This window comes from Magallana gigas, chromosome 3 (assembly GCF_963853765.1).
Source record: "Magallana gigas chromosome 3, xbMagGiga1.1, whole genome shotgun sequence".
In the NCBI taxonomy this organism is placed as follows: Eukaryota; Metazoa; Mollusca; class Bivalvia; order Ostreida; family Ostreidae; genus Magallana; species Magallana gigas.
Genome location: NC_088855.1, coordinates 46238549 through 46252755, shown reverse-complemented (window position 1 = coordinate 46252755; position 14207 = coordinate 46238549). Strand labels below are relative to the sequence as shown.

The window sequence follows — 14207 nt, the reverse complement described above, 5'->3', positions numbered from 1 at the left end:
TATAACTGAATGTTTTTTATTCTTCCAAAATATCATGAATAAAAATCACAGATCATGAAAGTCAAAATATGCACAGGCAGTAGAGTAACTAATATCAATATAACATGAAAATGGACACAGCTTATACATAAGGTAAATCGTAGACAAATGACATGTACAGAGACCTCAAGTCCTTTGGCCCTGAGGAAAAAATTATTTCTGTAAAACTGTACGTAGTAAATACATGCAACTACATGCAATACTTTTAAGCAAGTTGACTTTTGCATTCAGTACTTTCCTCACATTTTACTCAGTATGACATGGAAATATGTACCAAAAAATGTTTTGAGTATAAATGTTTATCAATCTACATGATAAATATTTCTTATATGAAATACATATACATGCAAGATTTTATTTTTCTAGAAGAATAGTGAAATTTGTTGTATGATTATTGTTTACTTTTCATCATAAATATTGTAATCTTTATCATTATGACAAAAATATATGAAATCTTTTTGGTGTAGAAATAAAAATATCTATTTATAGAAAGTTAAATAAGTAAGAGAAAATGGTGTTAAAAATAAAATTATTGTCAAAATAATACATGTAGTTGATAAGTCTATGACCTTACCATGACAAATAAAACTTTATAAAATAAGTAGACAGCCACACTAAATCTTTTTAAACAAAATGTGGAAGAGTTCAACTTTAAAAAGCTTCTCCATTTCCTGCTTTGAAAAATAAATCAAATGTTATGTTAAACTTATTTTATTCAACAATTGTATTCAATTTTTTGAAAAAGTTTCATTTTTTGTTGTTTTTTTTTAATCAAATTCTTTTATCTAGAGATAAAATAATCTTTGACTGCAAATTAAGGAACATCAGATAAAAAGTTCTAAGTAGCTAGGTTAAGAAAAAAAATCTAAACAAAACAAATCACCACAAATAATTACTGCTGGCCTCTGCTAATATTCTATATTGATTGACATTGAAAACTTACATACATTAAAAAGTTATTGCAGAATCATTTAATAGTCATGGTGGATCAACTTTTGAGGATTCATAGGTAACCATCAACTACGAATTTACCCATCACCTTTAATTCAAACGCTTGGACATTTAGGTTTTCTTTGGGCACTACAGCTTCCTCCCATCAATGACTCCCTTGCGCTAACATCCGCATCAACAAAAGATATTAATATAAGTTGTAGAATTTGTTTATCAATCGTTGTAAAATAAATAAAGTTCAGGTTTTTTTTTTATTCACATCTTCAATATATTATGATTTAATTTCTATTCATACTTTATAAAATTGAATTCATTATATTACATCCCTACAGACTTGTAAAAATCTGGTAAACCACAAAAATTGACCTCCACAGCTTTAAATGATTCCACAGTATTACAGAAGACCATCAATGTGGCCAACATCTACGAATTTGTGCTGTTACAGGGTTTTTTTTAACTACTTTCCCTATTTCAAGACAAGGAAAGACAACCTGATGTGGATTTGTTGCTCTAGATTTGATAGTGACGCCACAAACAGTTGACTGATATCCTGTTCACTCCCTCCATTCATAACATACATACATATAACTGAAATGTAATAAACCACAGACACTACATGTACACCAAACCCTTTTTAAAGGTTTTCTAAATATAATAAAAATATCCACATTGCACATACATCCCACATAAGCACAGGTGCCAACACAATTATCTTTAAATTGAGCTCGCATATGAATAATGACTAGACATTGGAAAGAAAAATATATGTTAGACAATAGAAAGAAACATTATACATTTTATGATTGCACAATCATATTGGCATGTTAAGGTTCCATACAAATACTAGTACACATGTATTCAAAAATCTACATACGGCCATTGTAGGTCATGAATTATATCACCCTATATAATCTGATTTCTTTCGGACTTAAGCCACCTTGTAAACCACATTCAATATGGGCTTATTGTCAGTTTACACCATGTCAGGAGTACTGGCTACTGACAATAGCAGAGACCATGGTACACCTGCTGTGTATATTGCATCCTTCAAACACTGTCATCAGGGGGTGCTTTGCCATCAGTGATGGCAAAAGATATTTATAATTTCACCACAATGACTATAAATGCAGATTTGTAGGTAAAAGTACCCTGAACACTTATCAAAGCAATACAAAACTGTATAATATAAGAAGCCTAAAGATTGGGACGATTAATCAATAGCCTAGAAGTATTTCAGTTCTATTTCAACCATCAAATAAGCCCAAATTCATTCAAAACATTATTAAAATCATTTCTAAGGTGATATTATATAAATAGTGCCTGTTTGGGAGGGTAACAGTTGAAATTGACACCCCGAGAAAACCATTGTCAACCGACGCGAAGCGGAGGTTGACAATGGTTTTCGAGGGGTGTCAATTTCAACTGTTATCCTCCCAAACAGGCACTATTTATTTTGTTATACTGAATGTCTTTTTAAAATTTTTAAGAAAATTTTACTGCTTTTATATAGGAATAACGTGAATTCTACAGCGAACCGTACGCGCATAATTTTCGCGCATGTAACATTTTTTAATGTTACCCGCTGCTAAGTGCGTTGCTAAAGCTGAGGGTAATAGTAAATATTATTAACTGCGTCTTAACCAATCAGATTTCAGTATTTAACATGAAAGTATAACAATAAATGTTATCATACAGAACAAGCATAAAAGCAAAATGGAAAGAAAGGAACATACAATGAGACTCCACAACATAACCAAATCAGAAAGTGACGAAAATCTGAATACATTAATCAATTGTGATATATGTCAAAATCTATCAAGTGAGATCTCTCTGAAGAAAAAAAAAGTCATAACAGCAAAACAAAATAATGCTATCAAAACTATATACTATCATCTTGCACAAAAGCTTTCTGATATTCATGTTGGCAAAGCAGGTATCCAGTGTGTAATTGTCACCATTTTAAAGCAGGTCTGCTTATACTTGTGGTACATGTACAAATATCTTTCTCATAAAATTCTACATATTTCTTTATAAAAGTGACCATGCACAAAATTATATATAATAAATTGAAATTTTCTGATGTCATGTTATCAATAGCAAAAATATACATACAAATAAAGCACCCAGTGTTTTTTATCTTTTGATATCTACAGAAGGCATTTTACAGCACCTATGCTACATACTAAAAATCCTGTGAATATAAGTTACATTTTGTTTTCAAAGAAAAGGTCACCTACAGTTCCATTTGAAGTGTGCTCCATTTTTGTAGATTATACTGTCTAACAAAAATCATAAAAACCTTAATCAAAATTTTAAAACCCCATGACATTGTCACACAAGCAGCCTTTAAATTAGTAATATGTAATACTGTCTTAACAAAGTATAATTTAACAAAACTGAAAGATTCAGCACCAGCTCCATTATATCAACCAATACTACATGTACAATTACTCACAAAATTGAAAAAAAAATTCTTATTCCTGTTTTTCATGTCCATTCATTTTGGTGTCCTGGTATGTCTTGAACAGCTTTGCATATTCCGGCTTCTTCATTGCATGCTGGGAAAATTCATCTGTAAATAAATAAAATTTGATTTATATATATAAAAAAATGTAATTATATGTACCATGATCATGTGTAAGTTCTTTAAACATCTTTTGGAAATTCACTTTACTAACATGAAATTGAACTGCAAAACAATTTTGTTTTAAAATGCAACAACAAATAAGGAAGGCAAAACAATAAACAGCCAAAACTATGTCAATAGTCAATTTGATATAGAGTATAGTCATCTAAAGATATCCTCTCTACAAAAAGTTGCTTTTGATAAGTGACTTTCATCCTCGGCATTGGAAATGTTTCAATGTTAAGACTAGAAGCATAACACAGAACTAAACCCTTGCTTCAAAAGATATATAAAACTTATGAACTCAGAACCAAAGCATCAATCTTTAGATTGTTTTTAAGTTACTTGGAATTTGAACTGTCATCTAAATAAATGTTTGACAGCAACTCTGGCTTTGTCAAAATAGATATACAGTAAAACACGGTTATAGCGAACACGCTTATAATGAATTGACGGTTACAGCGAAGTGAATTTCATTCCCCAAGTCTCTATTTCATGTTGTAAACTTGACGGATATAACGAATTACGCTTATAACAAAGTTAAATTGGCCGTCCCTGGGACTTCGTTATAAGTGTGTTTTACTGTACATGTAACTGTTCCAGTAACTTGAGGTCAAAATACTTGAATATGTGAGATTTGACTTCACTGAAAGGTTCAATGTATTATATGCCAAACTCGTTTGAGGCTCAAAAGATATTAGCCAAAAAAAGTTATTTTACAGGTTGAACAGTGACTTGACTTTCACTGTATGTATTTCAACACATACAAATGTTTTGATTCAGTAAATTAATTTAAACCAAAGGCATAAACAAAAATTAATCAATGTTAAAATAAATAATGCAATGAAATAGGATAAACCCAATAACATGAAATTAAACAAAGTAAAAAAAAATGCAACACACAAAAGACCAACATAGTCCTCTGATTCATTGTTTATCAGTTTTATGTGTTCCTTGATAACAGGCAAATATTCTGGTTTCTCATCAACATATTTTCTGAATTCATCTGAAATTGTACGTGCATGCTCCACATTACATGCTGTTTTCATTCTAATGTATTGTAAATGGCTAGATACACCCACATATAATTAATGACAGATGTATAAATATATCTTTTTGAAAAATTATCTTACAAACTGTCGATTACTGAAAAGGATTATTAAGTACTTTACAAGGAAACTGGTTCAAGTAAACAACCCTACAACGTAAAATTCAGGGTTGGCCGGGAAATACCAGTGCTGGGAATTACCGGTATTTCCAGTCCCGGTAACTACTACTGATTTTCACTTAAGTGGGAAATACAAATTTATGATCTTTATTTCTTTAATTTGCTCAATGTAAAACATCTGTTTAGGATAGAATATATTAACATTAAGCATCAAACACAAATAAGCATACTTTGCCATTTCACTGTCGGTTTATGAATCTTAAATCACCTATTCCCCAAGACCTCTAAAGCTGCTAGAGTACAAATTTTAGTCTACCTTTTTGATCCCCAAGTTTAGTGTTTTACAGATTTATAACTCAAAGCACAAAATAAACTGTTATAATTACTGTAGGTGTTACAAGTAACAATTAAATAATCACACGTGTTGTTTTAATAAATAATTGACTCTTGACAGTTTTGTGCTCCTGTTTTGGGGAGATATATACTATGTGTGGGGCTAATTGTCTTTTTAAATGTGTTACATACTGGGATAGTAACACAAGTCACACTTTAATTTGCTGTTGACCAATGCTTATCATAATTATCTACAATCATATTTAAAGACTAGTATAGTCAAGACATTATTTTATTTTTGGATAAATAGAATGTTGAAAAATAAATGTTATTCATTGAATCCATTGATTAAAATTCAAAAACTATGAAATATATAATTCAAAAGTATCATGTAAATCACTGGTATTGCATTTTTTTTATATAACAAAATTATGCCTTTGTGAATTAAATATGCTGTTCTACCAATTGAAACTTTCAATGAAGCTTATCTGCATGCATTTCGGCAGATTATATGTTTTTAGATATAAATTAAAACCCCAAAATAATGAATGTTGAAATCATTATGAAAATGATATCAATTCAACAGCCATATTTTGTTTATAAAGTTCAAAAGCTATAAGACATTCAGTGAATTGTCCAATTTGTTTTAATAAACATACACATACATTGAACACATAATCTTTAAATAACAAAACGAAATTTATCACTGAGAATCGACCTTACTACATGTATTTTCAAGCAATCAAGTACATTACTTCCTAACACTATTGTAAATTTTCTATTTTTAATTATTTTAAAGCCTTATATCAAAGAAAAACATTCTAACCTACCAAAACAGACAACACTGCAACATACCAAAGCACACAAGACTGTAACCTCCCAAAGCAGACAACACTGCAACATACCAAAGCACACAAGACTGTAACCTCCCAAAGCAAACAACACTGCAACATACCAAAGCACACAAGACTTTAACCTCCCAAAGCAGACAACAATGCAACATACCAAAGCACACAAGACTGTAACCTCCCAAAGCAAACAACACTGCAACATACCAAAGCACACAAGACTGTAACCTCCCAAAGCAAACAAGACTGTAACCTACCAAAGCAGACAACATTATAACCTACCAAGCAGACAACACTGTAACCTATCAAAGCAGACAACAATGTAACCTACCAAAGCAGACAACACTGTAACCTAACAAAGCAGACAACACTGCAACCTACCAAAGCAGACAACACTGTAACCTAACAAAGCAGACAACACTGTAACCTGCCAAAGCAGACAACACTTTAACCTACCAAAGCAGACAACACAGAAACCTAATAAAGCAGACAACACAGTAACCTACCAAAGCAGACAACACAATAACCTAATAAAGCAGACAACACAGTAACTTACCAAAGCAGATCCTTCCATCCTGATTGAGGTCCACTTCCTCAAAGAGAGCATCTGCATCAAGCCCATCCATGTTGAAAGCTTTATGTAGAATAATACCCAGCTCTTCTTTGGTAATGTATCCTTTATTGCCCTCATCAAACAACTGATAATAAAGAGACTCAAAATCAAGAGAATCAAAATAAGGCTTGAGTTAACATGAGGAACTCTGGTGATTTATATTCATGCATATTTTCTTTCTTAATCTGTATTCTATTTTACCTGGAATGCAAATTTGATGGTATCCTCAGTGTTTTCTGGAGAGGACACCAGAGACAGTCCAATGACATACTCCCTAAAGTCTATTGTGCCTGATCCATTCTGATAAAAGAAAACATGATACCTTAAAAACAAGAGGCCCATGGGCCACATCGCTCACCTGAGGAACAAGAGGTATGATACAATCAGCTCAATTGGAGTCATAATACAAACTATCTGGACAATGTACAATAATTCATGTAAATCCTGTATAAATAAAATCCATTTTCCCCTGGATATTCTTATGTTTATAATCATTAGTCCTTTTCTAACAGGATGATTTTATAGTCATATCATATGTTGAGTATTGCAGATCTAAAAAAGATCCCTAACAATAGTTTATATATGGGATATAAACGTACATCAAACTCTGAACCTTCTCGTGAGGCCAAAGAATTGTCCTGGGGCCAAAGTCTTAACAATTATAAAGAATCATCTGGCTGATTAGTTTTTGAGAAGATTTTTAAAGATTTACCCTATATATTCTTTTGTTAAACTTTGACCCCCCCATTGTGGCCCCACCCTACCCCTGGGGATCGTTATTTTCACAACTTTGATTCTACACTACCTGAGGATGCTTTCACACAAGTTTCAGCTTTCCTGGCTGATTAGTTTCTGAGAAGAAGATTTTTAAAGAATAACTCTGTTTATTCCTATGTAAAACATCGATCCCCCATTGTGGCCCCACCCTACCCCCGGGGGTCATGATTTTCACAACTTTAAAATTTACACTACCTGAGGATGCATCCACACAAGTGTCAGCTTTCCTGTCTGATTATTTTCTGAGAAGAAGATTTTTAAAGATTTACTGTATATATTCCTATGTAAAACGTCGATCCCCTATTGTGGCCCCTCCCTACCCTCGGGGGTCATGATTTTCACAAATTTGAATCTTCACTACCTAAGGATGCATCCACACAAGTGTCAGCTTTCCTGGCTGATTAGTTTCTGAGAAGAAGATTTTTAAAGATTTACTTTTTATATTCATATGTTAAACTTCGACCCTCCATTGTGGCCCCACCCTACCCCCAGGGGTCATGATTTTCACATCTTTGAATCTACACTACCTGAAGATGCTTCCACACAAGTTTAAGCTTTCCTGGCCGATTAGTTTCTGAGAAGAAGATTTCTTAAGAGTTACTCTACATATTCATGTTAAACTTCGACCCCCCATTGTGGTCCCATCCTCAGGTGAGCTAAAAAGGTTAAGTTTACAATTCAATAAGTGGGTTTCTGGAAGAACAGATTTTGAAAATTTTCGTAATAAATATTGACAATTTTTATACTTTTTTAATCTTTAGCTTTTCAGATCTGTGTACAAACATAGAATTGTGAGCAAATTTCTGTATCTTGCTTATAATTCGAAGCTTAACACTCAAATATGGTTAGTAAATAGAAATTGTAAACAACATGCACTACATGTATAACAAATAAAGAAAACAATTTTTTTCGACATGAATCATATATATATATACATGGATATACCTACATATTTCCGTAAGCGATATTAAACTCTATTTAAACTGAATAAACTAGAGAAAATGCCGAGCATCTCAACAAAACCTATTGCATTAATCTACCATTACGCAAAAGATAATGCCGAATTACCGATAGAATGAATTGTATTTCAGTACCCCTACATCAGACTTTGCTTAATATGCGCAGGTAAACAGTTAACGTAACTGTTTGATTTACCGAAGTCTCTGATTGATTTGATACGAAAAATCACGAAATACAGACGATAGTTTCCAGGTTACAAAGCATAAATAATGAAAACGAAACGAAAATCAGAACAAGCTAACACCAACGTCATGTGTGAAAACTGTCAACGCATTGAAATATTTAGCCTCAATTTACTTCACAAAATCGGCACCAATATATTTTTCATGTTTCAAAACTTCCCTTCATACGCGAACTGTTGCACAACAAGCAAATTCATCATAGTCAGATCGACCCTTTTTCGTATAATGTCATGGCTGCTTTAAACAAAGAACCTCGTTTTAGAAGTATGGAATACGAGTCTTGGTAAAATGGGTATGCAAACCCGGGCCGTGGCAAAATAAATGCCAGGGCAGATCGGCAATTGTCAATTCCAAATACGCATTATTTTGCAGCAATATCTACAGCGAATACAAATATACTAGTTCATCAAATATCCTGAAATTTTAATGAGATTGGCAGATTAATAACTGCCAATCTTTTGTTTTGCCCAGGCCAAGTCTTGCCTACCCATTTTACCGGATGCCGAGCCCGATTGAAATACGCCTTTCCTTTATTATTATTTTCGTAATAACTTCGATTTGAAACAAAATTACCGCTTAATTTTTGCAATTTATATTTTCCTTCCCATAAGGATAATTTATGCTAAACTACGTTGAATTTGCCTCGGTAGTTCTTGAGAAGAAGATTTTAAAAATGCACCCCCCTTTTTCTACAGTTTCAAGGTTTTCTCCGCTTTGAATACAGATCGGACTTTAATTTTTGCAATTTATATTCGCCCTCCCATAAGGATGCTTTGTGCCAAATTTGGTTGAAATTGGATAAGCAGTTTTAGAGAAGAAGTTCAAAATGTAAAAAGTTTACAGACGGACAGACGGACAGACGGACAGACGGACGACGGACAAAATGTGATCAGAATAGCTCACTTGAGATTTCAGCTCAGGTGAGCTAACAAAATCTTTATGTGAGGCCACTGTATCTGTCACTGAATCAAGCTTAACAAAATGACTCTTCCATACATTGACTTTCTGTACTGAGTTTGACATTCTTTTTACTTTTCATCAGACTTTGTTGACTTTCAATGCCTTGTATGCTATTACTACAGAAGTTAATAGCAAACGATTTTCCAATCTAAAATAACTTTCAATTTGCAATGCATGAATTAATTATCTACAAACAATATCAAACATGATCTATACATTAATCAAAAGGTTGTATATGTAACATCATATTCTCAATATATTTTAAAGCATAAAATATTACTTCAAGCGGGTAAATTTAATATATTTGGACAAGGGGAAGGAGATGTGTATGTGTTAATTAATATAGCTTCTTTTTTGTGCAATGCTTGTAATGAAAAAAAAACACTTTTGTACCTTCCATGCCGTTTTGCAAACCTTTGAATATTTATGAATAATTATGAAATTTCAATATTTTCAGAAAATATTACCGGTAAATAAGTAGAAGAATCTTAAAATTCTACATTACACTTCAACACACATGGCTGATTTTGAGAAATTATAATTCACAGAATGATCAGAACAATCACAATAGCAGTATTCTTTACAACTCTGAATTTTTTGGCGACTCATTGCTGCCAATTGCAACTTGCAACTCTTTTTCCCTAAAAACTTTAAATATTAAAATTGCTCTTGGTGACAATACTTTCAATAAGAAAGCATTTCATCTTAGCTTTTTAAAAAAATAAGACTTATTAATTTAAATATAAATAAATAAATGAAAAAATCACTTATTCAATTTACCCGATCATATAAGTTGAAAACTTCCTCCAATGCATCTGACTTTGGCAAATGAAGATATTTTGCAAATTCATCGTACGTTATATCTCCTCCACTGTCCTTGGCGATGGCATAATACTTATCCAACAAATCATTAGCATCATCAAATTTCAATCTACAAATAAATTAATGCCACTCTCATTTTGATATAGAAATGTGACACAACCCTTCAAATTGTGAAATATTGTTAGATTACAGTTTGAAAACAATTATAAATTAAATGTCACAAATACTTACCCTAGTTTCTTGTTCAACTTCATGAACTCAACAATGCCTGCAGACTTGGGAAGCTTGAGTTTGGCTGCTTTCTGCATCAGCCTGCAGTCATCATAGGAATGGTCAGTGACAGGGACACCCAGGGCCCTGGAACAAAAGATGCCATAATCAACATGACAGTATCATCTTGAATGACAGCTGTACAAAGGAATGTCTAACTTTGTAAATTTGTCTGGTGATCAACCACATAGAAATAGATCTTGAACAAAATAAAATAACCCTAAGGCTTATACATTTACAGATAAAGGTCTCATCAGGGTAAATCTCTCTCTCTCTCTCTCTCTCTCTCTCTCTCTCTCTCTCTCTCTCTCTCTCTCCTGAATACTTACTCTGCCATTTTTGCTCTAACATTGGAAGCAAATAATGCAGCATTCTTTTTTTCTTCTTCTGATGGAGTATATACAGGTAAAAACTGCCAAGACAAAAACATATTTTAAGTAGACTCCATGAGCATTAATTATTCCTCTGATTCTGATATTAAAGATGTTTTCATATACCTCTCACAAAATCATAAAAGAATAAAAGATTGGTGACAAAAAGCTTATACCGGTACCTCTATTTCAACATTTGTTCTGAATTGACATAGTGTGTACCATAGCAGGGCAAACCTAAAAGAGACAAAAAAGATGCATGTGGAAACTGTCTAACAGTCAAATCATCACATTACAATGTTGTATGAATGAAACAAAAAAGTCACATATGTTTATAAATGTGCAAGATAAGGTCTATATATGTCTGGAACATGTTTAAAACTTGAGAACATAACTACCAATATCAAAATATATAAATTACATTCTTTTGAAAATGAAAGATTTTTCTAAGAAGCAGGCTTAATAATGGCTTTGATAGGTGAGGTATTGCAGCAGTGTATCTGTGTTAACATTAACTTGACACAAGCAAGTGCATAGAGGATTGGCTATACTTACGCCCCGGGACCTTCCCACGTCCATGTTACGGTATCCTGCAAGACAATTCATAACTCAATCACCATTTAATGAAATGTTGATAGACATGTTGTTGTCATGTATTAGGAGATAAAAATGTCTTTATGCATTTATAGCAAAGATTACTGTAATTCATTTTGAAAACTCCTTGTATAACTCAGTATTTACTAGCTGAATGTCAGCTGAATCAATATGGTACACATAGATGAAAAATAATTTAACATTATACATGTACAAGATATTAAGTAGAGTTCATAGGCTTAGAGATTAATTACAGAAACTTACCAATTGATTTGGATATCGTATTAACACAGGCTGCACTGGAGTGCCAGGATAAAAAGCACCTACAATACAAATCACAGGACTGGGAAATCATGTCAAACTTTTTACAACCAAATCACTGATCTTCTGCCTGCACTGGCTTTTGTTCATAAAAATCAATAGATATGTGAATAATATACTTAAAAACGCATTTTATCTAACAGAAATAAAATACCACTGTAAAACACAAGACATCCTTTAATATCAAGATACCCATCATTTTAATATTTCTCTTGAAGAAAATATTGGCCAAAGGAGACCAGAAAAAGAAAAACCATTCATCAATCTTATGATAAATTTTCATATTTTTTTGTTCTATACAATTTTCATCACATTTCTTACTAAATAAGAAGTAAAATTCCTAGCCTTTCACAGTTCCGGCATACCACTTACCAGATTTGAAATTTATAAGGCAGCTTCTGTTTGTACATGTTCCCTCAGGAAAAATGATTATCTGGGGCCATTTCCCCCCCGAGTGGGCTCTTTTGTGGATTTCTTTTATTGTATTTGTCCTGGAGTTTGGATCCTCTCTCTTGACCAACACAGGTTGAGTGTACTCTATGAGTGCTGATCAACACAGAAACAAATTATATACCCCATTGTAAATACAAGAAAAGTTCATCAATTTGAAAAAGTTGATAAATTAGAAATAACATATACCGATGAGAGGGTTTTTTTAAAAATCTCTTTTTAGATATCTTGCATTAATTGGAAAAGTAATCGAACTACTAATAATAAGTAATTAATAATAATTCTCTTAGTACAGAGGATATAAAACTTGAGTTAGTCTATTTTTAACTCACTTCAAAATAACAAATTTCAGATATTCATTCTGGGTACAATCAGATTTGAACACCATGCTTGATACACTGCATTTACTGGTATATGTATACACGTTTGTATAATTAAATTCTATTATGTACAAAAAATAATAATAAAGTAGCATTTTATGAACACCTCAAAAACAAAAATATAACACCAATCCCCCCATTGGAGGAGACCATATTTTTAAGTAGGAAATGCTCTAGACAGGTTTTCCTACTATGTGGCTTTTAGTGTCATTTCCAATAATGAGCCTTAATTAGATTGACTTTCCTTTTCAGTATCCCTTTCCTTCCCAACATGCAGTCCCCAAAATCAATAAATGTGCTGGGCTATAATGTCATACACATCACATGCTGTTATCTCCGCAAACAACACACATGCAGGGAAAATAATTTTTGCTACATAGAGGGAGTCATCTACAAGGCACACCAAATCAAGACAACCCAACATAACAATATATTAAGACTTTTTACACTGACTATATTGCTAAGCTTGTACCAATGTTTTCCTAGCCAGCTCAGAAAAGAGATAAAAAGACTCTGTGTTGTTGAATGAAATGACAACTGAATTGAAGATGGTTATTTTGTTATCAATCATTTTATTTAAGATCTTCTTTTTTTCTTTGTGAGATCATTTTTAAAAGGAAACATATAAATTTTTAAAATTCTGATTTCTCTATCTTCCCCCACATAAGGCTTATTAGTCATTGATCCAAATACAGACAGGATTTCAATTTAATATGTGCATTTGAATACTGGGTTGCAAAAGAGCTAAATGCATTCAAACTCACTCCCCATTTCACTTCAAACATGAAATGAATATTTTATGTAAAGGCCTAATAGCTTATCATGAAACAAATCTTACAGCCTGAGCATATAATTGAGCTGCACTTTAAAAAAAAGACCCCCTCCCAAAGCAGAGACATACTTCCTGTTTCAGAGCACTGCTATGAAAGGCTTCCCAGTGCAATAACATGAGCTTCAGAAGAGTCACAACTGTTGTTTTATGCTTCATACATGACAGGATGTTTCAATCAACAATCTACCATTTCCTTTTTTTTTTCTTTTAAAGGATGTAGGTATTTTGTATATTACTAATTTAATCGAAGTTTCCTGTAAAGGACTTTCACTGTCATTATGTTCTTGAGAATACAAATAGCTTTAGAAATTGTAATCTTTTTATATCAGACAATACTTTCACAAGAGTATGGCAATAAAAATGTCTATATGTTTTTAACTGCATATTTTCAAGTATTACTAAAAATTAAAATCTTATCAATACTAGGGAATTACACGGTAAGTGAGGTAGAATATGATATATACACTTACATAAAAAATAAATGCTTTTTTTAGTTAACACATGCATTGAACAGATAGAATTTTTTTTTGGTTGATGTTGTAATTCACGACAGAGCTTTAATACGTACATCCCATAATAAAAATGGAGGAATTTTCCAATCTAGAAACGACTGATGGCAAGGTTGAACAATAAAACAATACGAGCCCATC

At 32.4% G+C, this 14207-nt stretch overlaps 1 protein-coding gene across 3 annotated transcripts in view; it reads right to left on the bottom strand.

Annotated features, from left to right (window-relative positions):
• Positions 1–14207, bottom strand: part of LOC105349224 (lysophosphatidylcholine acyltransferase 2) — a 19288-nt gene continuing 5081 nt past the window's right edge. For 2 of the 3 annotated variants that reach the window (XM_011458925.4, XM_066080027.1), the window contains 11 exons: positions 14126–14207; positions 12268–12441; positions 11839–11897; positions 11536–11570; positions 11163–11217; positions 10939–11021; positions 10571–10696; positions 10298–10448; positions 6780–6878; positions 6522–6663; positions 1–3562 (listed from right to left, as the gene is read on the bottom strand). The exon at positions 14126–14207 is cut by the window's right edge and continues 136 nt beyond it. In XM_011458925.4, the coding sequence (XP_011457227.1) occupies positions 3465–3562; positions 6522–6663; positions 6780–6878; positions 10298–10448; positions 10571–10696; positions 10939–11021; positions 11163–11217; positions 11536–11570; positions 11839–11897; positions 12268–12441; positions 14126–14207 (1104 nt within the window). In that variant the 3' untranslated portion in view covers positions 1–3464. The remainder of the gene's footprint in view (positions 3563–6521; positions 6664–6779; positions 6879–10297; positions 10449–10570; positions 10697–10938; positions 11022–11162; positions 11218–11535; positions 11571–11838; positions 11898–12267; positions 12442–14125) is intronic. The other variant, XM_011458926.4, reaches the window with a different exon arrangement.